The sequence below is a fragment of the Alosa alosa genome, chromosome 16, assembly GCF_017589495.1.
Source record: "Alosa alosa isolate M-15738 ecotype Scorff River chromosome 16, AALO_Geno_1.1, whole genome shotgun sequence".
Lineage (NCBI taxonomy): Eukaryota > Metazoa > Chordata > Actinopteri > Clupeiformes > Clupeidae > Alosa > Alosa alosa.
Genome location: NC_063204.1, coordinates 22,166,603 through 22,190,270, shown reverse-complemented (window position 1 = coordinate 22,190,270; position 23,668 = coordinate 22,166,603). Strand labels below are relative to the sequence as shown.

At 42.0% G+C, this 23,668-nt stretch overlaps 3 protein-coding genes across 7 annotated transcripts in view; 1 reads left to right on the top strand and 2 right to left on the bottom strand.

Annotated features, from left to right (window-relative positions):
- The window catches only part of LOC125309594 (carbonic anhydrase 1-like), a 6,438-nt gene extending 1,522 nt beyond the window's left edge, over positions 1–4,916 (bottom strand). Inside the window, exons 1-7 of the mRNA XM_048266624.1 lie at positions 4,727–4,916; positions 4,222–4,419; positions 2,535–2,653; positions 2,078–2,170; positions 1,862–1,924; positions 1,589–1,744; positions 1–329 (exon numbers count right to left, since the gene is read on the bottom strand). The exon at positions 1–329 is cut by the window's left edge and continues 1,522 nt beyond it. Coding sequence (XP_048122581.1) covers positions 210–329; positions 1,589–1,744; positions 1,862–1,924; positions 2,078–2,170; positions 2,535–2,653; positions 4,222–4,419; positions 4,727–4,760 — 783 coding nt within the window. The 5' untranslated portion in view covers positions 4,761–4,916 and the 3' untranslated portion in view covers positions 1–209. The remainder of the gene's footprint in view (positions 330–1,588; positions 1,745–1,861; positions 1,925–2,077; positions 2,171–2,534; positions 2,654–4,221; positions 4,420–4,726) is intronic.
- A 5,208-nt stretch (positions 4,917–10,124) lies between these two features.
- On the bottom strand, positions 10,125–15,888 carry LOC125309975 (metalloreductase STEAP1-like). Of its 5 annotated transcripts, none has more exons than XM_048267108.1 (6): positions 15,788–15,888; positions 15,066–15,198; positions 14,434–14,782; positions 11,880–12,046; positions 11,381–11,545; positions 10,125–11,271 (listed from the first exon to the last, which is right to left on the bottom strand). In XM_048267108.1, exons 2-6 carry the CDS (start codon positions 15,165–15,167, stop codon positions 11,041–11,043), a joined length of 1,014 nt encoding a protein of 337 aa, XP_048123065.1. In that variant the 5' UTR covers positions 15,168–15,198; positions 15,788–15,888; the 3' UTR covers positions 10,125–11,040. The 5 variants fall into 5 exon arrangements, with proteins under 5 accessions (XP_048123065.1, XP_048123066.1, XP_048123067.1 ...); XM_048267112.1 differs by having other exon boundaries at positions 11,093–11,271; positions 11,362–11,545; XM_048267109.1 differs by having other exon boundaries at positions 15,066–15,877.
- An 890-nt stretch (positions 15,889–16,778) lies between these two features.
- Positions 16,779–19,647, top strand: LOC125309917. The gene is made up of 5 exons (XM_048267032.1): positions 16,779–16,975; positions 18,252–18,360; positions 18,475–18,594; positions 18,781–18,859; positions 19,199–19,647. The coding sequence occupies exons 1-5, from the start codon at positions 16,878–16,880 to the stop codon at positions 19,288–19,290; spliced, it is 498 nt and encodes a 165-aa protein (XP_048122989.1). The 5' UTR covers positions 16,779–16,877; the 3' UTR covers positions 19,291–19,647.
- Positions 19,648–23,668: the final 4,021 nt, after the last annotated feature.

Sequence of the window (23,668 nt, the reverse complement as noted above, 5' to 3'; positions counted from 1 at the left end):
TGGAAGCACTGGAAGCACGGACAGGGTTCCTGTGCCCCGCGTCGCTCTTGAAGGAGGGTGGGGCACGCCAGCACAGCTCACTGTGGAGGACGGATAAATGCTTGGAGTTGGGAGGTGGGGTGGTGGTTGCAGGGGCTGTCGCAGGGGGTCAACTGGAGGACGGCTCCTTGGTTGGGGGAGGGGGGTGGAAAAGAGTGTGGGCGTCTGGCTTATTGGAAGGATGCGCGGACCTTGCGACCCTTCAGGGGCTGCGGGGGGCGGTAGTTGTCCACCATGCAGCAGGGGGCTTCTCCATCCCCAGAAAACATCAGGTTGCGGAACTTCTCCATCTGCACAGAGAGAGAGAGAGAGAGAGAGAGAGAGAGAGAGAGAGAGAGAGAGACAGAAGCAGAGTTCAGGAGGAAGGAGGAAGAAAAAGTGAGTAAAAGACAAAGACAAATACAGGATGTGAAAGAGGAGGTAGAAGAAATAATGTAAGAGATAAAGACGGAGAGGAAAAAAGAGATGTAAAGAAAGTCCATCAGCTGTTTAATCTGTTCCCTCATCTGCTTGGTCTTTCTGGCAAGAGGCCTTAAAGGCAACATGCAACATATACTACCCAGGAGAGTTTTTAGCCTGGTAGCCCGCTGAATCAGTTTCTAAGTATATGGTATCAGCTGACTACAGACGGCCTCTCCCTATTACAAAATTACAAGATGGAGGACCAACCAACAGACATACAGACTGATATACTCTCTGTCCTTTCCATGTCACTCAGCCTACAGCTTTTCAGCAGGCCACTACGGGAGAGGAAATTAAAAATGGCCACCAGGGGTTTGAACACACACAGAGTATTAGCTTGGCTTGGCTTGTCTTGTCTTGGCTTGGCTTACCCCCCAGAGATGGCCAGGCTTCAGTCATGAAATAAACATTTGTTTGGGGAGTGTTAATTTTCACATGGCTGCAAGATAGCCATCGGGTCAGGGAGGTGAGGGGGAGGAGTGAGAGAGAGAAAGAGAGAGAGAGACAGACAGAGAGGGAGAACGCCTAGCTGACCCAGTGTACTGTAGTATCTCCAGTGTCAGTTACAAAGACAGAGCTTGGACTGCTAGGAAGGTGAAGGAGGGCCCTCAGGCATAATTACATCTCTACTAAATCTTGCTCCTACCTAAACCTCATCTGGGCTACATTTAGATGCACTAAATATAGACAGACATTCTTACTGACTGAAGTCTGTAGAAATTCAGAAAATGATAACCCATGGGGTATTTTAGGCCACATGAATACATTATCATGCAGACCCAATTTCCAAACCAAACATTTGCATATTCATGTGGGGAAGATTTTGTAGGAGTAAGGCGTTTAGGAATATCTTTTTCTGGGCCATAAATATTTTCATAGTTCTTGTTTTATTTGTTCTAGAAAGCCAAAGAAAACCCGTCCAAAACCACAGAGACAACATCCAGAAACCACAACCCAAAGAAATGTGCTCTGAACTAATTATTCATGCCACGTTAGGCGAGAATTTGCAAATCTGGAAAAAAGGTTGTAAAATGACACTGTATAGTGGCAGTGTCTAGCAATGAATTTCACAGTGCTTTCACTGTACCTGACCAGGGCTGACACTGATTGACTCCTTGCAGACAATCCAGGTGACACTCTCCAGCAGAGGAGGTGTGGTCAGGGAACCATCGTATGTCCAATAGTCCAGGGACCCTGGCAGGAGTATGGTGGGGTCAAAGTTTGCAAAGGAAGTCTGGGTGCTCTGCAGGAACAGACAGAAGCAACAGAGGTAAGAGCCATGTAGTTGCAGTGACTAACTCATGTCAGCTTTAACGTATCAGTGTTTATTTGTGTTCAAGGCAGTCATAGTCTGTCGTACCTTAGCTTTGATGCCATCAAAAGCATCAAGAAGCTTCTGAAGCTGAGGATTGTCAGCACCAATCTGGATAAAAAGTAAACCATAAATCAAAAGTTTAGCTCGCAGGGCACAGACACAAAATGAACATGAGGCAAACGTGGCAAACGTGGCAAACACAGTGCAAACGTGGCCGGGGGGGGGGGGGGGGGGGTGGGGTGGATTCCCACCAGCACCAACCTGAAGGAAGACTCCGACCACAGCCAGCCCGTCGCTCTGGCTGGCAGCCTCTCCAAAGCTGGGATACTTGGTGTTCCAGTGGACCAGATGCAGCTGAGGCAAGAGCAGAGGGCAACGGGTTCAGACACAGCAGCTCTCCAGTTTTTGAACAATTTGTTTTCAGTGGCTTGGATGGACTACCACAAAAAGACTGAGACTAAATAGATTTTTCTGTGTGAGGTACAGACAGACAGTACAGCACACAACAGGCAAGAGGAATATGTGTATTTCTTTCAACTATTGAGCAAAGGAAATGTAACACGTCTTCAAGTGTTACACCTCGAGAAACGGAGATCTATGTGAAAACTCACCAGATTTCTCCTTTTAACACTTAGAAATGGATTATGGAGAAGTGCTTCTAATTCTGAGGTCAAGTGACTTCAAAGTATAAGACACTTCAAAGGGGGTTGTGCCATACCTCAGCGGGGTACTTGGTTCCGGCTACAGTGTGTTCAGAACCTTTGTCGTCGCTGGCCCCCCAGTGGAAGTGGAACTGCTTCAGTCTGTAAGTGCCGGAGATTGGGCCCCCGGTCAGAGCTGCCCATGCAGAGAGGAGCCGAGAGATGAAAGACAAACACAAGTACATATCAGTGACGCCGGTCGCAACCCCCTCTGACTCATGTCCTTTTGTTCCAGTTCTCATTTTACAAAAAGAAAAAACACAAACTCATGCACATACACATGCATGCTCACACACAGATGCACAAACAAGCACACACACGCACACACACACACACACACACACACACACACACACACACACACAAACACACACACACACACACACACACACACATTCACAGGTACCACATAAAACCCACACACCTACATATTAGACAGTGCTCATTCATTAACAGACAAGCACTGTAAATAAAGCACAGTTATGGGCTCATTTTCATCTGTTGTCCCTTGCCTAATGTAGAATAAAACGAGATTACCTATCACTAAGGGTTAAAGGAGGTTTCTGGGGAGTGGGGAATTTACTAAGTGGAGTAAACGTAACATTGTATTTTTCTACCCAGTCTTGATATACTACTATGGCAGATCAACTCCGTTGCTTTTTGGGAAGACAGAAAAATAACGATTCACCCCCAATCCCTGACTCAGCCATAAGTAAGACCGGAGAGCATGTGTGTAACAGTGTTCTGCTGAATTTCTCATAATACTGATCCCACACTCACACCAATGCAGGCACACAAGCACCCTCTCTCCCCAAACAGCCAACCCCGTGCTTCTTTATGTTAGAGGTATACACAGCCCCTGTTACATAACAACTACAAGGTCAGAAAGATAAAGTGCCAGAGTTAAGATTGTATATGCTACCATAAGCGTTACATAACATTATTATGGCAACATATCATAAAAAAAAGTGTTATCATAACTTTCTGATTTTACAAAGCAGTATTTAGGCAATCTAAGCCGTATTATCTTTATAAATATATTGTCAGTTCTGTTTTTAATATTGTTTAGGAAAGGCAGCAGAATTATTTTCATTAATATTAAACCAGTGTAAACAATACATGTGTAATTTTTAGATAAATCACTGAACATAATCATGGAACGGAACTGTAGTGTTTCTAGTGTTTTGTTAAAGACCTTTGTGTTTCTATTTGATCATTAAACAAAGTAGTGGTCTGTTGTTGGAAAATTAATGTTTAACTCGTGCACTCAACCCACATGCCCAAATCGTGACCTTCGGGTTTTACGCAGTAACAGGAAAAGCTTACAGGTCAGTGTTTGTCGCATTAAATATTTTTTTATTATCACCGGTTTATGAATCGAGCAATTAGCGAAGACATTAGATTCTTCTTAAATACTTGTCAATTACATTTCTCTGGACTACTTACAGCTAAGTGGTAACATTTATACACCTGTTTTTCGACGGTTGTTTTTTCATGATCAGTCGGTTCAATTCTGCTGCACTAGCTTGTCGGATTGTCAGAATAACAACGGTTGCCACATTAATAAATGTGAATTGAATCATCACCTAATACATAGACTACGGATTTCTGAGATAATTTCTATGAAGAGATTAACAGTTGACATGGCGCTTTAATAAGGCGTCGAAGAGAAGGAAATAAAGAAAGGAAAGATTTTCCACAAACTTGAGCTATCAGTGTCGTCGGCGAAGGTGACTTGAACAGAATGGCCATTGTTGAGGATGTCGATGGAGGTGGAGGGATCGTACTTCAGTGTGAGCGCCTTCAGTGCGGCGTCAAACGCAGCCTCGCCAGGTACAATGTCAATGGGAGACTGGCGAGGTCCATTTGCGATCGGGAAGTTTTCACCCCATGTGTCGGGTCCTGCAATAGGAAAATGGAACAATTGGAGAAAGAGATGGCGATACCTATTTTGTGCAGACAACATGTCTATAAATCTCTCTCTATTAATATTGCTTAAAAAGAGAATATTTAAACAGAATGTGCCGATGCAATGTCACAGGACATCTTACAATGTCAAAATGACATTTAGGATTGCAGACAATTGGACAACCATACCAGGATCATTCATTCAGTCATGACCATAGGTTTTTAATTCATTCTAAGACAGGCTCTACTCTAGGCTATTAAGATGCCTTTGAAGTGCCAGTGTAGCCCCACCGCTTCTCACCGTTGTCTGCTGCGTATCCCCATCCGTGAGACATTGTTACCAATTGAGCGTTTTCTCAATGTAATGCAGTAATCTCCTGAATTGCTTCAGCCTTGTGCGCGCACTAACAGTCTCCGTAAATAGATCGGCGAGGCTGGTTTATAAAGGGTCCGGCTGGATGGTATGTCTCATGCTGAGGGGGTTTGGTCACACGACCGCAACAGCGCAGGAGGAGTTTTGAGAGATCGATGCTCTCTCTCTCTCACACTCTCTCACGCACACAACACGCACTTCCAGCGAGAGAGGGAGAGAGAAAGAGAGCGTCTGTGTCGCTCCTTTCTAGTTCAGTTTAATTTAGCAGGCAAGGACAATGTTCTCCACATCAGTAATGTCTTAAATAGGTGGGTGATATATAAATGTATGAATGTGTCTGACTGACGTCTTGGACAGATTGATGTAGGCCTATACAGTTCCATCTACAGTATCACTGACATGCCACCACCGCCACTCGCTGGTTTTCATCTCAGCTGAGACGTGCAACATGAGCCGAGGTCACTGTGGACACAGGTGCTGAACTGCTGCGTAAAATCCCTTTACATCCACCACAGCCTCTCTCTCTCTCTCTCTCTCCTCTCTCTCTCTCTCTCTCTCTCTAAGCCAGAAGAAAATGCGCAGAACATATTTGACATGCAACACAACTGTTTTTTTTTTTTTTTTTAAAACATTTCACATTTGTAGTTGGCTAGTGCAGGGAAGCCTACAATATTGTGGGGGACAAACCCCCCAGAACTGCACTACCCTATCCTATCCATAGTGTCTATTTATTTACAAATGTACATACTGTAATTACACCATATACATAGCCATATTCTACTGCTCTTCATCCTGCACATACACTTATTCTTCATACTATTATAATACTGTCTCTGCACTACAATGGTACTGTTACCACACTGCACATAGTTGTACTGTACATATCTGTCTATATGGTTCATACTAAATATCCATATTTATTCAGTTTTTCTGTAATATATTCTGTTAATACACTGCATATATCAATATTGTTCTTACTAATATAACTGCCACTACATTGCACATATCTGTACATGTTGTTCACACATTTTTCATATTGCATAGCTTCTTTTTTTACACTTCTGGTTAGACACAAACTCCATTTCGTTGTTTCTGTACTTGAACTCTACACAATGACAATAAAGTTGAATCTAATCTAATCTAATCTAACATTGTGTACACTGTTATTAGTCATTTTCTATACTTCTTACGCATTCATGATGGGGTCATTGAAACCCCAATGCATCCTCGTCATGTGCTCAACAGATGTCAAACTTGTGGAGCTTTGATATTATTTAGAGCTTTCCTGTTACCGGTTTCCCCCCATGAATTTCAAAGAGCCATATATGCTTTTGACCTTATTAAAGTGCTCCCCACATGTACCTGCACTGTTATGCTATATTGCCATCTGGTGGACAGCTAATATTGGGGCCGTGTGGAAGTTGTATGCTGATCTGAACAGGTATTACTTTTCTTAAGCCCTAAACAAATGGATATAGACATGATGTGTTAAAACTGTAGGCCTACTAAAGGCTATAGGCATACAGTAACGGTAGCCAGTAACGGAGTAAAAAAAAACACATTCTCATACACAGAACACAGCTCAAAGTGGTTTACATTCGGAGCATGTAACACAATAATAGAGAAGAGTCCGTCGTTATCAGTAACTCTTGCACCACAATTAAGTTCTAAAACATTTATTTCAGACATAATTTACCGCTCAATGGTGTTTTATGCCCCCAACGTCGTGTTCCAGGCAGCGCTGCCACCACTGATTTAAAGGCACCTAATCCTAAACCTAATCCCTTCCACACCCCACACCTCACCACACACTATCTCCAACCTCCTCTTACAACCCACACTACCCACTACACAGCTCTTCCACCCCACTTACCACCGTGCCCTTAGAAACAAACTGGAAGAATGGTCATTTTCAATACACAAACCACTAGTTTTCATAGGAGATTCCAATCTCAATAGGATACCCCCCTTCACCCATCCCGATATACAAATGGACAGTTACCCCGGAGCCACCACCTACCACTTTGCCAAAATTTTACAGAAAACCACCCCCTTTCCCCAAGTGACGTCGGTGGTCTTGTCAGTGGGCCTCAACAACAAGGACCACGACCCCAAAAACACCAGCATCAAACAGTTCCTCATCCTCTACAAACATGCTTCTACAGTTTTCCCCGATGCAATCATACACATTCCACTTATTAATTTCTCACCCCGCCTTACTGCCCAACAGAAGGCCAATCTCACTCACATCAACCACTTTATAACTTCCCACTTCCCCCACATCCCCACTATCCTCCCAGACACCTTCCACACCACCCAAGATCACATACACTGGACACCCCATACAGCTCATAAAATCTTTACACACTGGTGCCAATATTTACATTTTCAATAACTCATGCAGAGTTAATTAACCCATTACATTTAGACACTCCCAATTTAGTTTTGTTATCACCTGCACTCACTGTCACATGTTGTACATCGGGGAAACTGGACATACACTACGCACACGCCTCAAACAACATCTGCACAACATACACAAAAATACACTCAACACTTACCTCGTCACACACTTCCAGACGCACAACATCACACACTTGAGGGTCTGTGGCCTTGAAGCCAGGAACCCAGGCTGGACCATTTTACAGAGGAAAAGAGCAGAGAGATTGTGGATTTTAAAACTTCAAACACTACACCCAAAAAGGTTTTAATGAAAAATTTAAAACTAACTAACTAAAGTTTTAAACCACTCTGTGTCTTTTTTTATAGCTCCTCTCTTTTATCTCTTCTTTTTAACTTTTATTTTATTTTATTTGACTTTTAGATGGGAATAGTGGGGCGAGAACAACTGGCCAGTGCATAATGGTCAAAACAACTACTTACCAAAAATACATTTTAATTCTAATTTCCTAACCCTAACCTTAACCCATGCCTAACCCTAGTGCCTTCCAGGCAGCATTGGGTTGTAAAGGTATCACTGTATATATCACTGTATGTAGTGTATCCTATCTGATAGCATTCAGGGGGATCCTAAACAAGGTGGGAATTTAGCGATCTTACTTGTGCCTGTTGCAGCTAAGATGTGAGTGGGTGGGTGAGTAAAAGTGCAAAAACTGACTTAAATCTAGTTAAAAATAGCTATAGGGTGCAGTTATTTTGGGTTGAATATTGATTGCATGATCATGTAAAACAGATGATAGGCAAATTATATTGCTTTAGAATGTATTCAAGTTCAAAAAAAGTTTGTAGCTAGCAGTTAGGCACTAGTTCCGCTTAAAAGAGCACTGACCAAATGCTCCAGGAGAGGAAGGGTGGAGAGAGAAGGCGTGTGCGTAATGACCAATCTGTATTTTTTGCAATTGGTATGTTGTAATTCGTATTCTACAACTTTCACAGTAAACGATGGCTCAAGAGTGGATTATTGTGCAGGTCAAGCCAGTTTCCTGGCAATTCTCTGTAATCAAGTTTCTTCACTTAACTGAGATCATCTCACCTCTGCACTCCCTTTCTCAGTCAGATATGTAAAGGTGCAGTCAGAGATTTTGCAGAAAGTCTGTTTGTGGGACAGGCTGCCCCCACTTTGTTTCCAGTTTTCGGAGCCTGAGCTGCCTATAGAGACCGTTTTTTTTTACTGTGTATAGCCTCATCGTGGAATGGGCAACTAGCAGTCGTGAGATGATTGCTGAATGTGAGAAAAAATATTATGGGCTTGAAATCGTGTAAAATCCCTGACTGTGCCTTTAACCATTTAGTGATTACAAGTGATTATTTTGCACAACAGTAAGTGATACTATTGTAGCCTAACAATTTATGGGTGGGTGGGGGCAGGCATGTCCCCCTCAAAGTATAATGATTACAATCTTACTTTAAGCCACAGGTTGGGGCTAAACATGTGACTTTTGATGACATTGGGCAAATAGCTTTCTCTGTTTTCTCCCCCACTATTCCATTCCCATGAAGAAAGTAATTGAATGGGATGTACGCCATTTCCTACCTATGTCCCTCGTATGACTAAATGAAATTTCAAGACTTTTCCAAACCTTTCAATGAATTTACGCAAATCGTTGAGGTCTCGTGTGACCCCTACAAGTTTAAAATATTTTGATGTCGACAGTGGGTCAGAAGTGGTGGTCTGAGATCTGGAAGCCTGATTTCACTATCTGGGTTTTTGTTTGTTTTGGTCCCCCTCATATTTGCTAGCTTAGTTCAGTTACCAACTCGCTGAGGTGGGCAGGGGGGCGCTTTTCATGTCTATGCCCAGGGGCACACTAGCTTATACTTACAGGTATTGTAACTAAGAAATTCCATAACTCAGTGGTTTGGGATAAAAATGTAATTTTAATGTAGATGTTTTAATTTAATGTTTAAATATAATGATGCCCAAAAATATACAATGAGGCTGTGGCTTTCTACCAGAGCCAAAGATTTCTATATTTTATACTGCCATCTGCTGGATGTATTACATTTATTAATAATATCAATGTGCAACAATCTGATGACATTATTGCTGGGTAGGCTAGCCTATTGCTCACTGCAATTTAAAACTTTGACACTTCATATGTTTAAAGTTATTCAATTAAATATTTTATAAACGTAACAACTGAAAAATATGTCATTTATTTTTACCGAATGTAACTAGGGTTAAGAACAGTTCATGACATAATATACAAACAGCACTACAGAATGAACTGTACATGTTTTTACAAATAGCAATACAGAATTTAAACCTTTTTAGAATAAATTAATTCTAAACATTCAAGTTCACATACTGTATCTCACCACTTTTTCCACAATTTTAAATAGTTTGTTGAGATCTTAATCACCTGTACTGCGTACTGCATTTCAGACTTTTGCACTTTGTTTGGTCAAAATATCAACAGCACCACAACGTCTGAGGAGTCCTGTTCAAAGTGCACCATTTGTGTGCCTGTCCCTCTACAAACATGAGCATATGGCATGATGGCTTTGCATTTTGGTAGCAGGTCCCGAGCACTTTCGTTCTTCAGTTGTCAGCGGAGACTTGGTCCAGATAGGTAACATTGAAGTGGTTTTATTCAACAAGCTTACCATCTTCACATCATAGACCTCTGAAGTTTGCCTAAAAAAAACATCTTTGCCCATATAAGGAGATCCGGTATCTTGAGATTTTTCCTATGGGAAAATAACATGGGAATTTGGAATTATCACTGTTAAACTCTCGCGGGGACAAAGAAATCGAAAATGCAAACGTTTTGCTCTACAAACTTTTGTCCTCAGCCTTCGAGTAGATACTGTGATCTCTGGTACGTGAAGGTGGCACACTTTTATTTTTGCTACCCCAGAGCTAACTTGCGAAGCAACTTCCCATTAAGTTAGTTAGCAAGTTAGCTCTGGGCTAACAAAAATCAAAGTGTGCCGCCTTCATGTACTGGAGATCACAGTATCCACTCGAAGGCAGAGGACAAAAGTGTGTTCAGGAAAACGTACTGCATTTCAGACTTTTTCGTCCCCACACAGGTGCGATCATTAAAAAATCCCCATGTCGGATACCGGATCTCAAAGATGGCAGCTTTTTTGTAGGCCTAGGTCTATAAGGTAGGTCTATGAAGGGAAGAGTTCTGAATGCCTCATTCTGATCTCACTGAATCACATGTTTCCAAACATTCGCGGCCCATAAACTGGGTTTTGTTATTTCAGTGTTTTTGCACTGGTAGCTCACATACCCAGATACAGCACATGCTGAAATTACATTTTCACAAGTCACCTTTCAGATAAATAAAGTAGTCACAAACTTGAGAGTTAACACAGGGACAGGCACTATTTTCAAGTCTTTGTCAGTATGACACTGCAATTATGCTGTGTTTCATAGTTATTTAACAGATAATAACAGCTTTGGGGAATTGTGCAGTCTTCAAATATGCTGCTGATCATACATGTCTGAGTATAATCAGCAACGTATTTGAATACTACATGTTGTTCTTTACAAAAGGGGAAGAGTCTCCCCACTATAATGTCTCAACACCTTTTCACTCCATGGATCATTTCATTATTAGAGTATGTCTCTTATAGTGCATAAGTTGCTTTGGACAAAAGTGGCCAAATATCATAACCATAACCATAACCATAACCAAGCATCATCATGTTACAGGGTCCCATAGGGAACATACACTATACTGATTCATTCCTTTTAGCTGAAGATATTGCCCATGGTATGATGTCCATCCTTCTGGCAGCTACATAATGTCCTTTCCCCTCTCACCCTTTCACTGGGAGTGCGGCCTTTCCCAGCCTCGGCGAATCTGCTCCAGCCTTCGGTCCAGACATGGCAGTGACAGCACCATCTTGACCAGTAACACAGCAGCAGGAAGGACAGAGGCTAAGATAAAGGATGGTGGCGTGTACCAGACATAATGCTTTGGCTCCACCCACTTACGCCAACCAAAGACCAGCGTGTGAGTTGTGCACAAGAGCAGAGCAAGATATCCCAGAGTTCTCTGCAAGGCAAACAGAAAAGTGTGGAAAAATGGCAATAAATTCCTGTCATAAAGGAAAAGATTATGAATATATCTGTAAAGGCTTCCCACTTAGATGTTCCTTTGCTACCTGAATGCATTGGAACTCTCTCCAGTTGAAAGACTCGCTGACAGATGGTAAAGAGGACATAGCAATTACTGCTAGGACTCCAAGTCCCAAAATTCCAAGAGAGACATAGATCTCCATCCTCCAAACATCATCTTCTACCCATGCATCATCCTTATTCTGCTGTACCTATGGGAACAATCAATGTCTTTCTGAGTCTAAGGCATTTTATATGATAAATCCTATTTGGATATATGCATGTATGCCATTTAGTTCTAAGACATTCAACCAGCAGCTCAGTGCATACAGTTGAAAGTAAAAGTAAGTAACAGGGTGTATGTACACTACATATCTGACTGACAAATAAGCTCAAATAAGCAACAAAATACCTGGCAAGATGACAACGTTTCTTTGCTTGACCACAAGAACATAAGGTCAGACAGCATAACACTAATAGTAGTATGCATATGCCTCATATGATGAGACTGAGCTCATCATCCGATTCCGGGGGTTTGGAGCTCACCTGCTGGTAGGCCCAGTTGAGGAGCTTGTACCTGTAGGAGCGCCTCATGGGGTAGCTGAGGCTGTAAATGGCATGGAGTGCGGCCAGCAGGAAGGACAGTAGGCCCAGCTGCTTCCTCACACACATCCACTTCTCCAACCAGCCCGGGAAGTGACCGTACTTAGTGCCTGCGCAATGACAATGATGTGAGGACTAGAATAGTGTTTCTCAACACAGGTCGGGCTCTAACACAGACATGCACGCACGCACACGCACATGCACACATAAAGACACACGCAAACAAACACACATGCGTGTATACACACACGCAGATACACAGGGATGCACACACACGCAGATACACAGGGATGCACACACACACACACACACACACATAAAGACACATGCACGCACACACACATACACACACACAGGCACACTCACGCTCACACACACATACGCACGCACACACGCACACACACACACAAGGACGAACACACTCACGCACGCGCACACACACGCACACACACACGCACATACTCACACGCAGGTGTATGCACACTATCCTTGTCAAATCATACAGGGAGAGATGTGCAGTGATGTACGGATGGACCATGGAATGATAATGAACTAAAGTTAGTGTGTAGCAAGTCCAGGCAATAGAATATTTGTACACAGACCTTACTGTTCTGTAACCGATCCTATTTAGATGGGTCAGGCCCTTGAGTCGTGGATCTTCTTCCTATATGTATCTCTAATTCTATAGGAGTTTTTCCTCGCGACTGTTACCCATGGGCCTTTTCTTTTCTCTGATTGTTTAACACTCTGTAAAGCACCATGAGGCGTGCTCTATAAATAAAAATTCAATTGAAATTTAAATATTTGAAGACGCGAGATGTCAAGCTAAAGCTAACATTTTTCAAGGAAAAATGCCTAAGAATTTAAGATGCTTACAATATACATGACTTTTGGGAAGCATGCCTGTGTCATTGCTGTATCATAATTTCACTATTTAAAATCTAAAACAATGTAGTCTAGTGGTGTTCTTACTCATCTGCAAAAATCGCCTTTAAATGTTTTTAAATGCCTTAAAAAATACAGACTTGTTTCTCAGTAGTTTAGGCTGGCTGTGTTCCAAGAGACTTCGCAGACAGTGCTGCACACTGCTGTACAGGACAGAACCAGCATCTGTTTACACGGCTGACCAGTCTGCAGTCACTTCCTTTTCACAATGAGGTGTGTCGGGCCTCATGTGTCACACCTCTTCCCAAAAGTGACAGACTCACAACTTTCTAACCAGCCGTTGATGACTCATACTAAAATTAACTGTAGTTATATGGTTATAGTCTACGGAAAATACTCTGCATGGATTACCACACACAAGAACTAACATTTATAAAAATGAATATTAAATATTTGTCTCTACATGACTTTAATTGTGTAATTCCCAAACAGATGTCAGACTTTCCCAGTAGCACTGTTTATGCTTGCACTCGACTTATGGTGTGAGAGTGAATTGAGCAATCTGTGGTAAATATTGCACCATATTCCCACTTTAGAGCATGAACACTATCCCGTCTGGTGAGACTGCATGCTTAACTTCTTGGCAGACGTGCATGGGCCTCCCTTTTCCTGAGACTGTGCCGACAATACGCCTGTCAGTGTGACCACAATGGCATGGAGAGAATGCAGAAGCCTAAATTTACACTTGCTGGAGTTTAATTGCTACTCTGAGAAGAGCCAGCCATGTGGGGACAGGGCAAAGGTCAGCGTAAAAGCCAAAACGGCTTTACTTAAATGTGCAGATGACCTGTGAGGCCCGTTAACATAGGTTAAGTTGTGCAAGTTCACCCTTATAGGAAGAATGCAGTACTATTTGGAACTATGTGTCAATAGTATTATTTCTCTATGGTTTAATTGGCTTTGGAAATTACAACTGTATATCTTTTAAAATAGGTTAATGTGATATATGTAAATCAGTGTAAATCAGTAAAATCAACCTACTATTACTGGCCATTCCCACTGTACTACTGAGCTACAGAAGTGATTGCTTTAGGCCATGCAGCTCGCCCTTATGGTATTTACAGAACTTGAATCTTTTGTGTTTCAACAGAATAGGGACTCTTTTTCTAAAATATGTCTGAGACACAATGGGAGTGCAATGGGAGAACAACAGATAGGCATCACTTACTTTAAGTACCGGTATATGCGTCATCTCACCCAATCTTTTTGTGTGTGTGTGTGTGTGTGTGTGTGGGAGGGACTGGAACTGGAGGGGAGGGACTGTTATTTAGGAACAGAGGTGTGATGTACTGTAGGTGGAAGTTAGCAGCTGACTTCTTTCTTCCTTTCTACACACTCAATAAACTACTGTGTTCAACACTGTTCTCATCTTACCACATGCTCTCTCTCCTACATTCACCTTCTCCTTCAGTCTTTTGTCCTCATCTTTCTCTCTCACACACACACACAAAACACACACACACAAATATGTTTTGTGTGTTCAACAGATTTTTACCTCTACCAATAAAAATGCTGCCATGGTCTAGTATCACCCCCAAATGTACTCTCTCACCTCTGCACAGTTGCAAGATGGCCGCCAACACGCCAGGAAGATACACTGTGGCCAGCAGGGTGATGGAGGTCCACGGCAGCACCTTGTTCATCACCAGAATGGGAATCTTGTAGGAGTCATTCCGGCTTTGGGTTACCAGAGGTTGCAGGACGTCCCTCAGAAGCGTGTAGAGGAATGTGGAAACCATCAGGGAGGTCATGACCTTGAGAGGCAGGTGCCACTGTGGAAACAGAGGTAGCTCCTGGAGCTGTAGACTAGTGGGCAACTCAAACTCCTCCACAGGGTAAGGGGACAGCAGTGGGTGCTGCCATGGTTCTCTCAGCAACTGGGCCTCTTGCTGTCTACAGACCTGACAGAGAGAGAGAGAGAGAGAGAGAGATGGAGTCTGTCTGAGACATTCTGTGTGGTGCAGTATAATGGTATTCTGGCACTGCCTATAAGTAGCAATTGACACACAACAAGAGGAAATGTTCACATGGACAGACATTACGGTGATTCAATCAGTATACAAACATGTATTTCCCTATTAAACAGAACATGATTTTATCAGTCTCTGGGACTCTTTTGTGTAGCTGTTTTTGTTTTGACTTGAAAGACCTGGAATTCATAGACTGTATCCAGCTCTAACATACCTCTGTGTTTTGTGTAGGTTTGACATCATTTACAATCTCTAAAAGTTCAAGACAGTCTTTAACATTATCCGTCACTGTTGAATCTGCTTGTCTTTTCTCCATTCTTTTTTGTCTTTTACCTGGAAAGTGTATGCTGAGAAAGTATAGCAGTTAGCACTACAAGGCAAATGAACAGCACATGATGGCTAGGACACAGTTGGCACAAAAATAACATGACATGTCAAAGTTCAAAAGACATAGCCAGGAATGTTTCTACAGGATTAACTTCAGTTTAATCTCAGTCACAATGCCTCTGTCGTTAACCTAGAGCAAAAAGAATGTGAGGGAAGGGGTGTATAGGGTACTCAACTGTTAGGGTATTACTTTGAAGAGCCTAACATTTTGCGCAAAGCTTGAGATTTGCATGACATTGCGTTATTACTTGCTTATAACATGCGACTGTGCTGGTTAATGATATGAATGACAACTTGGAAAACGATAAGACCGTGAAAATATACTTAAAAATGCATAATAGCCTAATTCCCACCTGGCCGTTTTCAATGATAGAACGAGTTATAGCCTAGCCTACTCTGCTTCATCGTAGATAGGCTACAGTACATTGTTTTGAGTCAGACATAAGTGGTAGGTTTCAATAATTATAGTCTACATGTCTTGCCTTATTGTTACTACCGTTCCTTCTGTAAGTAATATCACCCGCTAAGTTCATTTGAGATCTATCTTACCATCAGTTCTTCCATCAATTTGGACTGAAGTGATTTACAAACCAGCCACCCAACATCCAGCAAACTATGGACCGTGAGGATTCAGCTACCCTCACGTTGCTCACGATTTCACAACCTCTCAACCTCAAACCAAAGTTGTAAAGAGTGACGCAAATATCGTAGGGTTCTATGGCAAGCGATTTTAACATTTACCCGTTAAATTTGACTATCTGGGATTAACATTGTTGATATCAACAACGTCTTTCTGACTAGTCGCAATTACATTTTGGATAGTTGGAATTGTCATTCAAGATATCTGTAACGTAATTGTGACTAGTCGAAACGTCAGATAGAGATATCTGCAATTTAGTTTTGACTAGGCAAAACTGAATTACAGATATCTGCAATACATATCCAGTCTAGTGGGTAAATGTTAAAATGGCTTGCCATAAGGGTTCTCTCTCCGCCCTAATGTTGCCATCTACCAACCACAGCTACCTCCGTCACCTAGCGGGCGACGTTGTTGTTTCTTTTTACGCAAAAGCATCTATGAGAAGCATAGAGGGGCTCTGGCAGTAGCGAACTTTGTGACCCAAACGTAAAATGAACAGAATTGAAAGCAGCATGGATGTACTCTTTTACACCCAAAATATTTTAATTTAATAAATATTGTTTTTGAAGACCTGCTTTTCAATGATTTAGCCTGGCCTAAATAGGCTATTAAAAGGGTGTAAACTCCATAGTCTATAATTCAGTTGCACTGTTAATAGAATTGAATATAGCACAGTAGATGTATTTTTTTAAGTATTTAGCCACCTTTGTAAACATACATGTAGAGCAATGGTCAGTTTCCCAGTAGGCCTAGGCCATCCTACCTTTCGCACATAGCCTAAAGTCTGTCCAAAAACAAGTAGGCTATCTATGTCCCTCTGACGATTTAAATGGTGTTTGTCCCAGACTTATTTCGCAGAGGACTCCTTGTTAATTGAATTTGGGCTCTTTCCTTCAGAGGAGAGAAAGGGCACATGACCATCCTGTGATACCGAAGCTCCACTGATGTATAAAGCTGCCACCCATCTTAGTTTGTTTACCATTAGACAGATTGGACATCATGCATCTGACCCGCTGGCTTATACTTGGCACTGTAATTTTGGGAATTGTGGTACTCTGTGATGCAGGACCTTTTCATGCTCAATGCAGAGTGCAATGGTAAGGTCGGCTCACTCTTTTGTCCTAACTTTTATCACTACAGGCAGCATAAGGGCATTATGGCAAAATGGCTGACTAGGTGTTAGCCTTACTTTGAAACTGATCTTAGATAGCTGCTCTTCAATATTGTGTGCTTGAGAATATTTGAACTACTAATCACAGTGGTGAGTGCCTTTGAAAATATTGAAAATGAATCTAATAGCATTATGGCTGTGACATAAAGTTGCTACGAAGTGTCATGTTGCTTATTATGTGTTATTTTGATGTTGCTAAATGGCAAATTTGCCTAATTGAATAACTTATTGAATAACTAACACTATAATTCATTTAATTTGAATAGTGAATAATCTGTAATGGTAGGAAGGTCAAATGAGCTACATCATTTCTGCTTTTTTAGACTCTCATGTTGTGTATTTGCCTTTGCCTTCAACAGTGCAGGCTGAATGATTCATGTTCTTGGCTGTCTGCCATGGTCATATGACAGACATCCCTGTCACTATTAACAAGTCAATTCATAATAAGAAAGGCAATGTTTACATTCTTTTTTGGCAGCACAAAACAGTTGGCAGGACAGGATATGAAGGCCAGTGTGCTGGTTAGGCTTAATTTAGGCATCTGCAGCCCACTGTTCACATGATTCTATGAACTGGTCAGTTGTTCAACCAACACAAAACACTTTTGTGTAGCCCAGGCCAGTGAAAATTAGTTAATGGATCGACGTCATGGATCTAAGCAGGATATGTCGATCCATGTGATTAGCCATTTTTTGAAGTGTGCAAGATTGTAAATGAAGTGGGCTTTGTCACATTGTTTGGACATTCATTCCAGGTTCAATAAGGTTTCTCATGGGATGGTTGTTGTAAAGTACATGATGATTTAACCATTATACACATTACAATTGCAGTAGGCCCATAGTGTGATGAATACTAAACTCAGGCAACTTCAGGCTGGTAAATATAAAAATGCCTTTGGAAACTTAAAAGAAGACTTAAAAGAGCAACTTAAACATGTTACAGCTGTAGTAGATTCACAGTATGAATAAGACACTTGTTAGCATTTAGTAATGATGCTGAATCAATGAAAAATGAAAAAATCCACCAGATGGCAGCATTTTGATTCATAAAACTATGCACACATGGGCAACTTGCATTTGAATGTAATTTTGGTCTGTATGCCTCTCTCTCTCTCTTTCTGTGTGTGTGTGTGTGTGTGTGTGTGTGTGTGTGTGTGTGTGTGTGTGTGTGTGTGTGTGTGTGTGTGTTGTTACTTGTTACAGGTACTTTGGCATACCTTGTAGATGGGTATATGAAGCTTTGGTCTCTCAGATTAAGAAGTGGAGGACGATATCAGGCTGTACCATGGGAGGACAGAAGTGTCTGTATAAGGTGTGGAATGCCAAGATGTGTGTGCCCAGCAAGTGCACTAGTGCTAATACATTTTGCCTCCAAGGCGTGTGTAGATATAATGTGCCTTGTTCTGTGTGATTTGTGCTCTTCCAGCTCCAGTCAGCTTCTTCCCACTTCATCGCAGCCAAACACACAACACCAATGAAAAGCCATGTCGATGACATCACCTTCCACTTAGTTTCATTTGGATTCTTTACGCATTGCAGTGTTTCTGTAAGAATTATTTTAATAGCTGCTAGAAACTGCTCACCCAACTGGTTCTCATTGGTTAAATTGGTAAACTTGACAGAGAATTTGAATATGCTATGCAAACCGTAAACTTCAATGTAAAAGTACTCATCAGCAATACATGTCTGGTTGGGAAGAATAATAACTCATTAAGCTTTCTTGTCATCTTAGGGACTGTCAGTGTCAGAGGCATGGTATGCCATCAAAGACCATGGAGTGAATTACTGTAACCTCTACAACTTAATGGATGGTAGGAGTCCTTCAGTCTGACCATGATCAAGTTTACCTAGTTTGTTTACTTCACTGTAAATTTATATTCAATAAGAAACTGGAAATTCTGAAAGAAACAGTTCAAGGCAGCAACAAAGTGTATCTTACTGACAAAAATAAGCATTGCGGTGCAATACTTGAGCTGATAAAGTGTCTACTAGATTAAATGAAAAATCACAGCAATCAGACTGTCAAACAATTTGATGTGATACTTTGCAGCCTCATGTAAAGGATAGCATCATACCACATTCCTCGAGGGAAAACACTGCTTCTTGATTTTCCTTTGTACCTTTTCCACATCAATTCTTATTGCCCACAGGAAGTGGACTGACGCAGGCTCGCGGATACCAAGAGCTCACCAGTGACTTCATGTGTACCCAGCGCTCCTCTGCCAACTGCACACTGTACTGAGGGAGAACACGGACAGTAATCAGCCAATGAGACTGCATGACTGTAGTGGGAGACCAGTGTAATTGCTTTCTTCCCTCGAGTGATGGCTTGCATTTCATTGTGACTGCACAGTTTTTTTTACTGTTTCATTTATATGGTTTGTAGCTTTATTTTTACCTCTAGAATTTTGCTGCTTTATGTTGAGGGATGAAATGGTTAGTAGCCCACTTAGTGTGTATGAACAAAGTCCCTCTGCAAGGACATGCACTGATTTCTATGCTTGTATTTCTCATGATACCTTTTTATTGACTAAGGGCAGATAAAGAGTTAAAAGTTCACAGAAAAAGAATGAAAATAAATCCAGCTTACTATTTTTGAAGTGAGATGCTGTCTTTGTGGAGACATCGTTCTTTTTGACAGGTAAACCGCTTTTTTACCCTTAAAACCTGCAATACTTTGGAGAAAACACTCCCAGCTGTGTGAATTGCTGGCCAGCTTTTATTAGGAGCGCAATATGCTCAGCTGGGCATCGCTATCCATCACTGCAAAGTGTGTCTGGTTGTGGGGAGACCGCTGGCCGTGGGCATAGATGTTTACCCACACCTCACACCTGGGCATACTACTGACCACTAGGTGGCAGTGTGTGCCAGTGTCTCTGTTGGCTTCAAGTTAATGGCACTGAATGTAATTTCGGTCTGTTGAAAAGTGGCTGTTGCTCAGCACCGACTCAGTTATGATGTAAAACATTTACGTTTAAGCGGCTTTTCAGAAGCCAAGGAATTCCCCCAGTTATAAATATGTCCCGGACTCTAAGCAGGGATAGTGTCACTCTCGGATTTGGGGCTTCATGTGGGAAAGCCTCTAAAATGTTGAGAGCCTTCCAGACTAGTGTCAGAAACAAGGCAGGTCATGACCTTAGCATCTGTGTGTGTGTGTATGTGTCTCTGTGTGTGGAAGAGTGAGTGAGTGAGTGTCTGTGTGTGGGTGGGTGTGTCTATGTCTGTGTGCATGTCTAAATATGTAAATGTGTGTGTGTATGTGTGCGTGTGTGTGTGTGTGTGTGTGAGAGAGAGAGAGAGAGAGAGAGAGAGGGGTGATCAAGCTGCAGGGCAGACAGACTGACTAGTGTGTGTCACCGAGATGAAAACTCACCTCACTTGTTAAGGGGAGCGTAATGGGAAGCAGGTTCCTGCCACGAAGTAAAAGAAAAAGGTTTAAAATGCCAAAGAGAGCACAGTGGGCTTTCTATTAGGGTGGAGAATATTACAGAGATTTGTCATTTTTACAGTACCATTCCAGTGTGCTGAGCCTAAGATATTAGAGCTGAAGGGCAGCCATTCTCACATTTTGAAACTTTTATCTGTTTAAATGAAGTCCTCATGGGCAAGAGATGATAGACAGTCATGTCCGTTAGAGGAAGTAAGTGTGAGGAAATGACATTAATATAACCATTGAAATGTCAGAATAGATGCTTTTTTACATTTTTTACATTTTACCATTTTGTCACTTATTATTTTGGTTTGATTTAGATTGGACTTTATTTTTAATAAAATTATTTTTTTTTCACATGTATCAGTGAGTCTAGTCCATTGTCTGCTGGAGTCTCTAACTGAAACATACTGAGATCCCTTGGGTGTCTCGGTCTCTTGAATCTGACAGAGTGTCTGTATCTGTGTTCAAGTACATAGTCTTACAGACAGGCTCTCTCTCTCTCTCTCTCTCTCTCTCTCTCACACACATGCAGACACACATGCACACACAGTGTAACACTGTCTACACACACACAAACACACACACGCGCACACACACACACACACACACACTACACTACAGTATAAATGTATGTCCACAGTCAGCAGGGCAATGATATCAGTCTAGGTATGTACAAAGCCTTTTCAGACTCAAAGTACACAATGATGACCATTTGAATAATCAGCACCATTTATCTCTGTTCAACCTCTTTCCCACACTCACATGGTGATGAGGAGAAAGAAGAAGCCAAAGAGATTGAACATCTTGGTTGAGAATACCACACTACACACACACACACACACACACACACAAAGGCATATATACCTGTCACACACCTGAAGCTGAGACTCATGACCGGCAGTGAGTGGCAGTGAGAGAGACTAAAATCTTGATGGCTGCTTTTCCAGCTGGCCGGTCCATGCACCACGTGGTGTGATGAAATTTGCCACCGCGGAAAGGGCGAAAAATCCTCTCAAAACCAATTAAAGAGACCAACGGCCCTGGGGGCAGTGCGTGTCCAGCTCACACGGACCCACAGAGGAAGTGGGGAGAGGTAATCAGTGGCCCAGCATTGAACAATATTGAAAAGTGGAACAATAACACACAATAAATCACTCCAAAGGCTACACCATGGTTACGCATGGGCTCTCAAGGACACACAGGTCGTCCTCTTAGGTGGCGCGTAAGTCAGTGAACTAACCTTGAAACCAGGAAGGGAGAGATTTTAAAATGTATGTCATTCTTTGATATCTTCATTCAGTCTTTTTTTCCTCCGAGCTCTGAAGTGCTGTGAGCATCTTTCCTAAATCTTGTCGCATTGTGGAAGGAGACTTAGTGTAGCTGCTTTCAGACATAGGTTTAAGTCCGCATGTTCTGCGGATATCATGCGGATGGGTCTTATATCTGAACAACATAACTGTACATTTGGATCTCCGAACTTTGCCGGCTCTTACACTACTCCTAGTATTTCGGACAGTTTACGTGTCTTTGTTTGAAATAAACACAATGTTAATGATCTAATCCTGACTGGTCACAATTATTTAACTCTATCTCACTTTTTAATGCATAGCTGACTATCTGGCTGAGACAGTCAAATACAAGAAAAACCCCGAAAAAAAAAAAAAAAAAAAAGTAATAGCACTTCACATTGATGTTCTCTAAATGAATGCATGAGGTTTTGACTGTGAGGAGGGTGGGAGACAGCGACGTGTCTGCAGTCAGAAGCTATTGATCAGTCTGCCAGTGGGCCTCTCATTTGCTGTGACAGCCCATGGGCTTGGTGGATGAGGGAAATAAGACTAGTGGGGTCCCTACTTGCGACCCAGTCAAGAATGTTGAGGATCACCCTGCCTCTACAACCTTGTGTGTGTATGTGTGAAGGGGTTTGTGCATGTGAGTTTGTGTGTGTATGTGTATGTTTCCAAATGTGCATAGGTGTTTCTGTGTGTGTGTGTGTGTGTGTGTGTGTGCGTGTGTGCGTGCGTGCATGCGCGTGCGTGCGTGTGTGTGTGTGTGTCTTTGGCTTGTGCCTGTAAGTATGGATATGTTTGTGTATGTATGACAACACAGATTAGAGAAACAGATAAACATGGCGTCTGGCTCCATAATATCATCATGCGAACGTCACTCCACCACAAATGGATTTTAAGATGTTTGTACACCACTGGCACAGATTTAATCTGAACAAAGGAGAAGTGTTGTCTGCCTCGGGCTCTCAAGGATTGAGAGAGAGGGAGAGAGAGATTCGGCTTGGCTTTATCTTCTAGTTCTTAGTGGTTTTGAGAGAATACCACCTCCTTCTTTTTGTTCCCCTTCAAATGAGAGGAGCAACCACTGTCACAGCAAACCAATTGACATATACTGTATACTATGAACATTGTATTTCAATTGCAAGGACTTAAGGTTTTTAAGCAAAGTTATTATATACAGTACAGTTAAGAACAACATTATTCATACCCCTGGAAAATATGGATTTAATGTTGAGTTTCTCTTGACCAATATGTTTGTTCAGACTGAAAATGACACTGCCACATGGCTACCACACACCATTTTTCATAAAAATGTTAAAAAAGATGAAAACGCTTCTTTATCTGATTCCATGTTTCTACCACATTGTCTTGCATGTTCTACCACCTTTTGGCATGTGAGTGTAATTTTCATGATTCATTGATAAAGAGAAAATCAACATCAATATTTGCCAGGGGTACGAATAATTTTGTTCTTAACTGTATGTAGCCGGCTTGTAAAAAATCTGTCTCTGCACTCACAAAGGCATACGCCTCACTGTGATATTGCCATAAAACCACCCAAACCACTCCGCTCTTCTGAAAACATTTACGGGCATTTGCCCTTTGTCGTTGATTTATGCAGCCTTTAATGTGGCCAAAGTAATGAGAGAATGTCCTCGGCGTTCCCATTTCCCTTCCTTGTGGCACGTTGTGAAGATCGTATCAGCCTCAATTAGGCGGCGTGGCAGAGTTTCCCCTCGCCTCCACTGAGATCGTCCAATCGCTTGCTCACGCCAAAATACGACCCACAATCTCCTCCTCCCTCCCTCCTTCCATCGGTTTCCTTTTTTATAAATCTATGGCACGGTAATGAAAACCCGCACTCACATGATTTCATTTAGCTGCCGTACTAATGGCCG

Excerpts from the sequence above, each read along its gene's own strand:
- LOC125309975 (XM_048267108.1), bottom strand. The coding sequence starts at position 15,167 with ATGGAGAAAAGACAAGCAGATTCAACAGTGACGGATAATGTTAAAGAC. Across the intron at positions 14,783-15,065 it reads AACCTACACAAAACACAGAG|GTCTGTAGACAGCAAGAGGC; the intron begins GTATGTTAGAGC and ends TCTCTCTGTCAG. Across the intron at positions 11,546-11,879 it reads TCAACTGGGCCTACCAGCAG|GTACAGCAGAATAAGGATGA; the intron begins GTGAGCTCCAAA and ends TTGTTCCCATAG.
- LOC125309917 (XM_048267032.1), top strand. The coding sequence starts at position 16,878 with ATGCATCTGACCCGCTGGCTTATACTTGGCACTGTAATTTTGGGAATT. Across the intron at positions 16,976-18,251 it reads GCTCAATGCAGAGTGCAATG|GTACTTTGGCATACCTTGTA; the intron begins GTAAGGTCGGCT and ends TACTTGTTACAG. Across the intron at positions 18,860-19,198 it reads CCTCTACAACTTAATGGATG|GAAGTGGACTGACGCAGGCT; the intron begins GTAGGAGTCCTT and ends TATTGCCCACAG.